The sequence below is a fragment of the Camarhynchus parvulus genome, chromosome 9 (assembly GCF_901933205.1).
Source record: "Camarhynchus parvulus chromosome 9, STF_HiC, whole genome shotgun sequence".
In the NCBI taxonomy this organism is placed as follows: domain Eukaryota; kingdom Metazoa; phylum Chordata; class Aves; order Passeriformes; family Thraupidae; genus Camarhynchus; species Camarhynchus parvulus.
Window position 1 is genome coordinate 154,177 of NC_044579.1, and position 12,691 is coordinate 166,867.

At 39.2% G+C, this 12,691-nt stretch overlaps 1 protein-coding gene across 1 annotated transcript in view; it reads right to left on the reverse strand.

The window, feature by feature from the left end:
- WWTR1 (WW domain containing transcription regulator 1) overlaps positions 1-12,691 on the reverse strand; it is a 42,264-nt gene that overhangs the window by 11,354 nt on the left and 18,219 nt on the right. Inside the window, 1 exon segment of the mRNA XM_030954243.1 lies at positions 9,529-9,665. Within this exon segment, the coding sequence (XP_030810103.1) occupies positions 9,529-9,665 (137 nt within the window).

Genomic DNA, 12,691 nt, shown 5'->3' on the forward strand with positions numbered 1-12,691 from the left:
TTTACTACCTGTAGGTGGTGCAAAGCCCACGCTAATAAATCCTTCTGGACCTTGTGGAAAGCATGTAGGCAGATCCAAACCATCTTTGCAACTTGCTTCCAGAAGCAGGTGTACTGGAGAGCACTGCACACTCCAGTGTGTCATCCCACGGGAGGTTTAGATTGGAGATTAGGAAAAATTTCTTTGCCAAAAGGTTTGTCCAGGTCTAGCACAGGCTGATCAGGACAGTGATCCATCCCTTGAGGAATGTAAAAGCTGTGTGGTTGTAGCACTTGAGGACTTGGGTCAGTGGTGGCCTTGGTAGTGCTGGGTTAATGGTCAGACTCAATTATCTCTGAGGGCTTTTCCAACCCAAATGATTCGTTGATTCCAATTCTATCAGATCTGGGCTAGATCTTGACGTAATTTCATATGCAAGACTATAGGTAATGTCAGGTAGATTTTGTCCTGCAACCCCACCTACTTGGGCAAGCCCCAGTACCCAGGCAGAACACCAGCCTCTTCAAAAGAAGTGTGGCAAAGTGTGATGATACAGTTATTACAGGACTAAGACTTCTTACTGCTTTACCAATTTTCACTGTGTCAGTTTTTCAAACAACAAGAAAAAAAATTGAATAAACGAAGTTGCTTTTCTTAATGGTAGAGTTACAATGATATGCATAGGGAAAATGGAAAAATATTTTATCTGGAACACTTTTAAGCATGCTTGATAGGTCTGATACTGTCTAGACTTCAAACTAACAGTGCATCTTTAAATACACTGGTAGAATAAAAAGAATCCCAATAATAGACAAATTACCCTTGTGGTATATACTTGAGCTTAGTTTGTGAAAAATATTTTACCTAAGTGCTTTTCCTAGGACTGCTCAGCTGAACCAGAACTGAACCCAGGCAGCAAAAGTGGGTTGGTATACAGCTGGTAACTTCTTGTCACTAATGGTCTGAACAAGCCCAGTGAAAGGAAAGTCTTGGGTCAGCCCTAGTGAGCAACTTAACAAACAATGACATTCTACAAATCTCTGTTCCTTGTGATATAATCATATGGCACATCTGTTGTGCTATTTATGAGGTTTTAGTAATTCCTGCTTTAATTTATATTTCAGCTCTGAAGTTGTATTTGAATGGTATGAGGATCATAACGAAGTTTGGATTAAAAAAGCAAAACCTGCAGTTCACATTCCAGCTAGACTGCCCAACACAGACCCCACTCTGACACCATCAGACACACCAGGGACCCCTGACAGCTCCTCTCAGCCAGAGCTCTGTGGAGCCTTTGGACCATCGGGCTGGTTTTGAGAGGTTAAAAAGTTACTAAAGGAAAAAACAACTGGTCTTCAGTAAGCTTCAATTCACTAGGAAGGGTCCGGGACTCCAATGTAACATTTCTAAAGTTCTGCAAAGAAGAAAATATTCAAAAGCTCAAATTTACCACTCTGTGAGTGAGAGGAGAAAAGTATCATCATTACAGCAGACAGGCTCAGGGTGGCCTTTAATTCAGTTCTCTTGGGGAAAACCTAATTATTTTGCAAAATGAAGTAAGTCTTTCAATAAACAGCCATTATGCAATTATCCAGCCCAAATGAAAGCAAGTAAAAACATGGAGCTAAGTTCCAAACTTGAACTATGCAACCACAGTTCCATTGCAGTCCATGAAATTGCAATTATTTTGTTTACATCAAGTTAGACCTATGTGGTTTTCTTTTTCCAGTTAGAAGAAAAATAAAAGAATTCTTTTATTGCTTTTGTTTGCCTTTAAATTAATAGTGATATCCTAGTGAATTAGGTTTTCTGACATTGCAGGAGACCTTTCTGTGGATGACTTTACTGGATATATACTAGGCAAGGATTATTTTGTGGGCAAGACACATGCAAGCTGCAGAAGCCAAAACATGCAAGTGTCAATCATTTTTGACATATGCATTGAACTGATTGCACCTACTTTTATATTAAGGTGTCAGAAGTGTCTGGACATTAAGTGTCAGAAGCGCAACTGTGGGTCTTTCTGCTCTGTTTATAGGCAGCCCAGATGCAAATTCAGATAAACTAGCCAAAGCCAGGTCTCATGCAACACAGTCTGATGAAAAACAAATGTCTACAAAGGTTAAAAAAACCCCCAAAAACTGAAAAACCAGCCATACTACAGTTCTGACTTAGTCATGACACTGTAAAGAAAAAAAGACTGGGCTCCCCTCCTTTTCTCACTCCACTTCAGCCAACAAAGAACTGCTTGTTTCATTTATTTCCCAGAAAGAAGCATTAGCCTTCTAACAAGGTCAGCAAAAAATGCTGCTTTTCAGTTCTGGTGCATTTTGTTCCAAAAATCTGTAAAGTATTAAAGCAAAAAGTTGCACTATCCCAGTGCACAGAGACTCCTTTATTCAGACTTCTGAGCTGAAAATAGCTATATAGAAATTTCTCATCGGTTTCAACTGTTAAGGCCTGTGACATTCACATTTAACTAATCTTTCCCATCTTCAATGATTTAAGATTAAAAAAATCAATACAAACAACCTGCAGGTGCAACATCAAAGCTATGATTTAGCAGAAAGTTATTTAAAAGATTGGAGATTTACTCTGCAAGCACTTTTAACAATAAATCAGTAACAAAAAGTGATGATGGGAGCTGCTTGAGTGGACAGACAGCTTTAATGCTAATGATTAATTACTGATGACTGTTAGATTTAAAATATTTAATAAATTATTTTTACTTTCACTTCATGCAGTCTTCAGCTTTTACATTTCATTTCCTTTGAAACTATGGAAATGACCCTCCACTCTTGCACTGGTACATGTTTGGATTACTAACCTCGAGGGGAAATGCTTACACCAACAGGAACTTCTTTGTGTCAAAATTAAAAATTACTAGACTTTGAAAAAATGCCAGCATCTCTCTTGAACACATCAACCTTTAGCATTTCAGATTTACTAGATGGTCAGTTGCTGGTTTAATGGTGTATGTCCTTTGATTTAATTTACCGGATACTGAAGTTACTTCCTATTAGACTCTGGATCTATTAGCCACTGTCCTTAAACATAAATAAACTACTCCATTTGAGATCTGTCTGAGAAATCACTTGTTAGAGATTTTAATTGCAAACTACCAAAATCCCCTCATTCTTTTCAGAGCTGCATCACAAAACACTCATTCTCACAGCTGAATGTGCAAGTCCTGTGTAATACTTTCAGGTCTCAGAAAGTAATCATCAGAAGCAGGTGCCAAGATTATTCACACTGACCACAAATGAATTGTTTGCTGCTTTCAGGATATCCAGTAATTAAAAATGATCTGGAACAGGAAGCCTTTCCACCACGCAGGTGGTATGAGGGTATGGACTACAGAGAGGGAAAAACATATTCCTCTCAGTGTCACACATTTCTAGCCAAGGCAAACCAAGACTTGAAAAATCCTGGACATTAGTGAACACTCTTCATGGACATTAGGGAACACTAAAATACATATAATTTGGTTTTGAACACTTGGGGAGTTTCTGTGTTCTTATCTCCAGAGACTTCTTTGACATAGTTACCAAAACTGCCTTTTATCATCCTTAAACAATAGTAGCTACACCTCTTTTATCATGGCAGGATATGGAAACTTTGGCTCATGTGTTTATTGTTCCTAGACAGGATTTTGGCATTGTTTTATTGATTGGATTTCCTGGCTGGTTAAAAAAATTGAAAGCAGAGGTAAAGTGCTATAACTCCCAGTTGTCCAGACCCATTTGAAATATCATTACCAATACAGCTGAAAGCTAAACTTCTTAGATTCATGGATGATTTTCCATTAAACAACAAGCATCAGAAGCTCTTCACAATAAAAAATTCTAATCTGTAATACCCAATGTCCTACATCTTAGAGAACCAGTGAATTAATAGTGAAAGCCATCCTGCTTGTATCACTTGGGTCACACCTGCTTGTGGGTCTTGACAGAGTACATTCTGAGGGTAAGGTTCTCTTCCTCAGAAAGGAAAACCAAAAATTAAATAGTTCCTCACCTGGAGTTTGATACAAGAAGTAAACGTGGTTGAATTCTCAGGATCAATGCATACAGTGACCCTAAACAAATTAACATCAGGTTTTCCACTGTCTTCTGCCTGAACTGGTTGATTTATAAAATGAAGATAAATATTACCAGCTTCTACCAGAGATGAGGCATGTTATTTTTCTTATAGTCAGTATTTACACATAATCTGATCGGGTGAAAGCGGAGATGTCAAGAACAAACTAAAGTACATGTGGCACCCTTCTCCCTCTGCCAGAAATTCTTCTCCATTCTTAAGTGTGTGCGTGCGTGGGTGTGGGACATGTTCTGAAACTGCTCCACTCAGAGCTGATGATAGAATTTTCTTCATGGTGCCAGTCTCCTTCCTGAAGAACATGAGAGAACTGCACCAGGACCTCCACCTTGTCACAAAGGATTTCTACACCTGTGTGCACAAAGTCCCAAGCTTCTGCTCTGGTCCAACCCTTGACCCTGCTTTCAGCAGAGGCTGGGCTGGAGCCCTTGCAAGGCCCTTTCCCAGCTAAGCTATTCTGTGATGGACACAGCCATAACTTGTGCAAGGCATCAGCTGTGTGTGGAAACTCATCCAGGAAAGAAGTCCTTACCTCAGAACAGGCATCTCCACCTTTGTGAGCTCACAACATTAATACTGATTTCCCAGCAACTGTCCCTCCATTCAGTACACCTGAATGAGTCCACTAATGAGGTTCTTATCAAACCTCCTTGAGGATGTGACTAGCAGACGGCTGATAAACCAGTAGCACAGAGATAAAGTAATACAATCTGCTCCAGATATAGAGTACAGAAACACCGAAAATCTCAGGAACTGTAACACTATTTATGATTTTTTTTCCCTGTAAATGTGCATATTAATGAATTCATTCTGGCAGAATGTAAGAGAATGTATATTTATAAGTTACTATGTCAGTGTACAGAATTAAAAGTGATCCAGGTACATTTTCTGAAGGCAGCCTTATCTGGGCCAACAGATAATATATATTAACCCATCATTGCAGAACAGCCTCAGTCAGCAGGGATCTTGAAAAACCATCTTGTACAAACTCACCTGGAAAACAATACATTGCAAGGGAGAAAACAGAGAGGGTAACAGAAGATGGCTCAGCTCTAAGCAGAAGATCCACATGAACACAGCTTGCTCCTGAGCTCCAGACCTTGTCACTCCCTCCCTGACAGCCAGGTCATAAGTAATACTGCATTTAAAACCCTTTCTGCCCATCAATCCCATCTCTGTGCACAGTCTGACGAATCACACAAGTCCTCTTTTGTACCAGAAGGAGTAAAACCAGGCACACCTTTCTGTAATTGCTGCTGCAGGAGGGTCCACTGTGAGGAAAGGCGAAAGGGACAGTGGTGGCCGGGCAGTAGGGAGCATCAGGGACACACCTGGCTGAGCTTTGGCAGCTTGAGTTAGACCAAACACCAATTTTAACCACGGTTAGTTAGACTGAAATCCCCCTGTCCACACCCAAACAAACTCAGAGGCCTTTCACAAAGTGGCAGTGCCCAAATCTCTCAAACCAGCAAACTCTGGGCACCGCTTAACACGCATTTCTGTCACTCACACGGGACATAGAGTAACTGTGCCTTGCAGCCTGCAACTGCTATTTGCTCCAAGGCCCAAATCCCACATCCAGCTGTGCCACAGGGTGGGCAAGAAGTCTTCTGAGGTTTTTTGCAGATAGGATGTTCTTTTTGTATGAGCTTTTTAAGGAACTCACATATAAATTCAAGCTAACTCATGCACAAAATGTAAATACTATTAGAGGGGTTCATTATTTTATGGCAAAATAAGTTGCAAATTGTTAAATTTGGAAAATATTAAAATGAAGACCAGATTGTGTTTACCCACTGAATGAAGACTACAATCACAAAAGAAATCTGTTTAAAACACTTTGAAGGGAGAAGGATGGAAATAACAATGGTTTTGAGTGTTGCTTAATGTAGAATAGAGAAAGACTACAAAATGAATAGCATTTAATTAAAAAAATCTTGCAAAAGAAACTCCTGTAAAGACCTATTTTTTCCTCTACATCTTGCTACATGTGGTTCAAAATCATCCTCCACCATCTTTTGACAGCAGGGAATGCCATGAAGGCAGAAGGGGTGTGCAGCTCAGACTGAGGCAGCAGGGTGACCCTCAGCTTGGTGCACTGCAGCTGCTCTCGCCTTCCTCTCAGGCACAGGGGAGATCACTCTCCTTGTTCAGGGACCTCAGCCTGACAGCTAAAACAAAGATTTAGCGTAATCCCTCCTTCCACAAACGGCCCTTGATTCTACTGCATTAATTGATTGGCAAGAGATAGGTAATACCTCATCAATCAGCTGGAAAAGGCTGTTTTAGAAGGGACAGAAAATTAGGATCTCTGCAGAATCAGCATCATGGTAAATGAAGTTTCTGAAGATGCAAGAAATACACTTTTTCTGCTTGTCTTCAGTCTGACACTGATCACTTGCCCTTTGCTTCCAACAAAACATACACTGAAAACATTCCTATTAATGCTGTGCTTTCCTTACATCTACAAATATACATATACAAATCATCTTAGAACAACAATGATGGTAAAATGAACAAGTCTAAATATATGCTAACCTGCAAGAACATGTTTTCAATCTATGTGACAAATATTCCTTTCCATTCATGAAATGTCACTGAATTTAGTCATGGTGTTTAAATGAGCACAGAAACCTGCCTAGCATATATTACTTTCCTGTAAATTCAACAAGATGCATCAAAGGAAAAAACACCGGATGCCTTTGTTCTATAACATTTAAAAGCCAGTGCTTTAAATGTTAATGTGAAAACTAATGCTAATGAAGTGTTCACTTACAGCTCATAAATAGGCAACAGAAAACCACAGTAAGAGAAAAGCTAGAAAAATACAGCAGATTTTTGTAGTATGACTACTAACTTCAACCAACTTTCACTATATGCTTTTGTATGCCTCCAACACAGGCATACCATGATTTGGTATCACTTAGTCCCACTCTGTGCTTTGATAAAATGTTTGTAAGTGCCTTTGTACAATTCTCAGCAAATATTGCTGAAAGAAGTTCATAAACCAAAGCAACAAGCTGTACAAAACAAAACATATTTTCCTCCTCTTCATAAGAAGTACAAGGAAAACACATGTGTTAGCAATTGGAAGTGCAGACCAGTGTGCAGACCTGAAATACTTAAATCTTTTTAAGTGGCACATCGTCAAAAGAAAAACTTCTTTTAGTTCCTACAGTACAAAACAAAAAAAAAAAAAAAGCTAGGGCAAAAAACAGAGGCACAGACTTCATTTTCTGCAAGGTCACAAAATTAGGGCCAGAAGAGTGTGCTCCCCTCAAGTCTGTGAGCTGGGGGCAGGATCCCTGCGAGGGGAGCAGAGCATGGGGCTGAGCAGCTGCACTGCTGCCAGCACGGGGCAGCACAAAGGCCCTGCCTTTTGGCCACGGCAATTTAAAAATAGAGGCATTCTGCTTCAGCACTGGAAAGGACAGTCACATGGATTTTAGACTGCCATGTGAAGTATTCAGGGGCTGCAGTGTTCTCTGCAGATTACTGCAAGCTTTCTGTGTAATTCCTCTGTGTGTATTTACATGCATATACACAGTTTCTGCATTAAATCTTGCAAGATATATTTTTAATAAAATAGTGTCACATTTAGTGTGCCTTTGAAAACCATCAAAATGAGAAAAGACATGTTGATGGAACATTTTCTGGATTAAATAAATATGGATACTGAGCAGATTGCTACATACTATTTCTAGTGGAAAATTCAATCACACATGTGAACCACTATGCCAAGAACTGCATATAAACCTACACAAGAAGTAGAACCTCATATTTTACATATATATATATATATATATATATATATATATGAAGGGTACTGAATGAAATACAGGCTGTATTTAATGGGATAGATTTTGAAGTCTGTGGAAATACCCTTACTGGGCACATGAAATACCTTCAGGAACAGACTTTTCATTAGGTATAGACTTTTACTTCTAATCCTTTGTATCTCAAGAAAGACCCTCCTCTAAAATTCAGTATACATGTATTTTAGTCCAGGATTCAGCTTTCATCCACTTCCACTAATAAACTGAGGGGGAAACTGTTCTGTACACTGTCCTGATTTATGGTACTGCTGTTTTTTAACTAGGGACAATGCAACAGATGTTAACATAAGTGGAGGAGTTGGAATGAACAAAAACCCTGCTGTCCTATTCTTACCTTTCAGCCATTCCAGCGCTGCTATAAACAGACTGACCCACACGCAGCTGTGATTTGAAGCCACAGCAGAGCAATTGTTAGTTTCACCATGTGCTACGACACTCTGCAGATACCCTAACCTTTCAGATTTTTTTCAGATTTCTTCTGCAGATATCCACTCTCACATTATGGTTTGCTACTGCCCGCTAAACCCTGTAACGCAACCAACACTCTTACTGCATATATGCAAGCAAAGCAGCTGATGAGACAAAGGTAGAAAAAAGAACTGAAGCTAATTACCTCAGAGGTCCTAGGTGTTTCTTATAAATTTAAGACCAAAGTAAATATTGCACTACTTCTACTGGTGATCATTAGCAGACAAATGTTCAGCGTTTTCTTGTCATGTGAAGAGACAGCGCTCATGAACCACACTGCAAGCGGACAATCAAGAAATCATGAGATCAACTTACCAAAAATTAACCAGAACAAGAAACTGCTATGTGTTTTAAAGTCTCCCTTTTTGACATCTTGAGCCTGTAAGCTCATCTTCTTGAGTAGTAGAAAAGCTAAAGCTCCAGAAGTGAAATATTAGGGATTATTTGTAATTCTCAATTATATGTGAAAATGTTTTCTTCCATTTACAAATTTTCTTTAAAATTTTTGAGTTTTTATGGCTTTATTTTTACTTAGGCTTAAATCCGGCAATATCAGATTTATGTAAGTTGATGATTAAATTTACACTTGAAGTGCTAAAAAGAAACAGCAAGGGAACCACACCAGTTATAAGAATTTTGTGGGTAATTCATACTGCAAAGACTTCTTAGTAGTTTGCAAGTTGCTTACAGTGCAGAACCCCACTATGCAAAAGCCCCACCACCATAAACAAACTAACAAGCAAACCAGCTACACCTTCTGACCTGAAGAAACGCAGGACTGGCTGTGCACAAGTTCTCCAACAGCCTGGACATGATATGGAGGGCTTATGGGGGGTTTTATACCACCTCAGAACAGAAAAGCACAGACAGAATTTATTTTTCTAAGTCTAACACTATGCCAAAAAGCCATGGAGGTTCTAAAATAGATCACAAGATGTTAGAACTTCACCTCAAACAGTACAAATTCACTTGCTGCCAAGTGTACAGAGGGGAAAATAAAGTAAGTGAAGGGGAGAACATACTGTTAGGTCTGAGAGCAGAATCAGAGCTACCTTCTGGAACCAAAAATTACTTTGACAAACAAATCAGAAAGTGTCTCTCGTATCTCTTTTGTGTTTTCACCAGAAAGATGCCATCCAGTACTCACTGAGATTTGGCTGAGACATTGCCATGGTCCTCTGCGGTGCCGGTGCGGACGTGGCTGCAGGATGGTGGCTAATGTGATTCAGTGGCTGGTTCACAGGTTTTCGAGGATCTTGCCATGTTGTAATCTTTTCTATATGACTGAGAAAGAAAAGATACAAGCTTAACATAAAATACCTGGTATATTATTTAGACAGTTAAGCATAATGTCATGAAAATCCTATTTGGTTTTCTTATTCCACATCTGCCCTTGTCATCTCACCTTCACCCACTTGAAATTATCTATCATCTGGTTGCTCACTTTTTCTTCTGACCTTCTGCCCCTGCTGCTCTAATTTCTTTTTGCTCTACTGCTGAATAATTACTTTTACTTGAACAATTGAAAAATTCTATTGTCGTACTGAAAATCTGTAATACACACTCATCTTCAGATTATTTAATTGTCTGAAAGTTGTTTACTCTTGTCCTACCAGTCTTTTTCTAAATACACAATGTATGGCCATTCTTCACTCAGCAATGGTCATTTTCCTGAGTATTGAAGAGACAAGTATTTGTCTTGCCAAATCCAACTGCTTTCTTGCTTTCCACATTATGAAAACCACATCTCCAAGAATACCAGCAAATATTCCCACTACCAAACCAGGCAGATTACAGCTTTATGACTCGTGTAATCACCAATTTCTCTGAAAAGGCACTAAGAGTTTTTATTGCAATGTAGTTAACAACATACCTACCATTTCAGTATGCAAACTCTCATATACATGCATTCTCCCGAAAACAGTGGAGTCATGCACAAATCCACATAAATTTTACAGTGAAGTAACAATAACAATGATCCCTGTAAAATATTTTTGGCCACAGAATTCAGCAGTAAAAGAACTATGGTTTTGTTGCAACTGAAAGCTTACACTGAAATGCGTCTGTTTTGTAAGAGACTTAACAGGAGAAGCGTTTTAAGGATGAGCATGTAATTCTATTTGAAACAAGAAAAGAAAAAGGAAGTATGTTGAAGCAATCAATAGTCTGCTATCTAGCAAGGGATTGCCTGGCTTCCAGCCCAACCAGCTAACCAGGTTACTGTCTGTACTGGAGTGGGTTCTCCTCTATTAGCTTTTGTCACAAAGAGGTAAGTCTTTAAGAAGAACATGTCAAGAGGCATAAAAATTTAAACATTCTGTGTCTGGAAAACCATTTTGATTCAACTTTCATAAAAGAACAGCTAAAATTTTTACCGAGGTCCATCTTAAACTTATCATTGCTTTCGCAGACCCCAGTGGCACGGCCACCACTGCTGTCACCACTCCACACCCAGCTCATCACCAGCCCAATTCCACAACCAAGCTTCAGTCTATATTGTGATGCACATCTTGGGTATTAGCAAAAATAGTGTGAATTACAGGAAGTTAAAAAAGAAAAGAACTTAGACAATTTTTTTAAAAACAGAAAAATGCGACATCTTTATGCAGTCTGTAGCCATTTTCTTCTCCTAATATTTTGCATTTAATGTACAATTCTCAAACAGAAAATCACACTTTTACATGATTGTTACTCAGCTTCAAACTGCTGAGTCACTTCCTTTCTTCACAGCTTCTAGAGTATTTGTTATTATTCACAATGATACCACTCACCATTGCTTCTCTCTAGGATTAAAACATTTAATAAATTAAAATTTATTCTCCCGTCACTGTAAATTTTTATTACATTTTAGCTTTTATTCTCTTTACTCTTATATTTCAAGTATAAGAATTCTTGCATACAGTGCATGAAGTGACAGAGCCTCAAACTTTAACAATATCTTGCCTCATCTATAATATTGAAATAGAACTATGTAGATAAAGAACTTCTACAACTTACTTCTATAACTTTTATAAGATTCTTATTTGAAGCATATTCAAACGCATGACAAGGCAGCCCCAAAATCCATACTAAAGTTCTCACTTTCAAGTTTTCATAAGCAATTTTTGCATCTCTTATTATTATAAATCCTAATATCAGAACTGGCCATTTTTCAACAAGGTCTTCATTTATACACAAGCAGAACAGAAAAGCAGAGATGTCCATTTTAGCTTCTGTTTCTGCATCATGAGTGAGACTGATGGGGGTCTCCATATGCAAACAAGAATTTTACATGTTCCAATAAAATCAGGGAAAATTAAATATTTACAAACTCAATGACAAGAAAACTCAAATGGGATACACAAGAATCTGACAAATAGGACAGAGAACATGCTACCATAGCTGCTTCTCCAGCCTGCTCAGATCATGGCATTCCCACCCATAAAGTCCTGCAGTGCTCCAACACAGCAAGTGGCAAATTGTATCCCAACAGTCGACCCTCATTAAAGAAAAATTAAACCAAAGCTCAGATATAAACAGCTGAGTATTTTACTCAGCCTTCAGGATTCTGTTCCACCTGTTGCACCTTAGCCTTTTGTTAAATGCCTCCTGTTTGGGTGTCAGTCTCCTGCTCTGAAATGTCAGTGTTCCTCTGAATTGGTGCTGCTGCTTTGTCCTGCATTTTGTAACTGCAAGGCTCTAATCCCTGACTTCCACTGCAGCCTTGCCAAGACATCTCAGCGAGTTTACATCAGCAAGCAGCAGCATTAGAGAGACCAATTCTCTTTCTGCTTGTATGCACTCCAACAACCAATGTATCTCAGTGGGCTCTATTTTCAGACCCTTTTTTCGTGATTTTTTTGTTTTGATTTGTTTTTTCTGGTATTAGGAAATTCAGAGCAACTTATCTAAAAAGGTTGTAGGGGAGCTGAGAAAGACAAACTGATTATTCTGTAAGTGCACTATCACCTGAAATAACACAAACATGGAGTTTGACCAGCAGCGTGGAGCTTTTTTGGGGTACTTTACCAGGGCTTAAACACAGGGACTGAGTGTGGGGTTTGCGAGTGAGCCACATCAAAGTGAAGCTGCTGCTGAGCGGGAGGCTGGTGACTCACCACACGCACAGCCTCAGCTCTGACTCAGAGCCCCTCCGAGGGAGCCGCTCACACTGCCCTGGAGCACTCCAGCCATCCAAAGCCAAACATTGGGAAATGTGTTTACATCTCCTGGAGCAGAGCCAAGGCATTGCCCAACCTTCTCTTTGTCCCTCTGCTCCCTGTAAACAAAAACAGCACAGAAAGAAAGTGTATTGGAAGTCAGAGGCCATT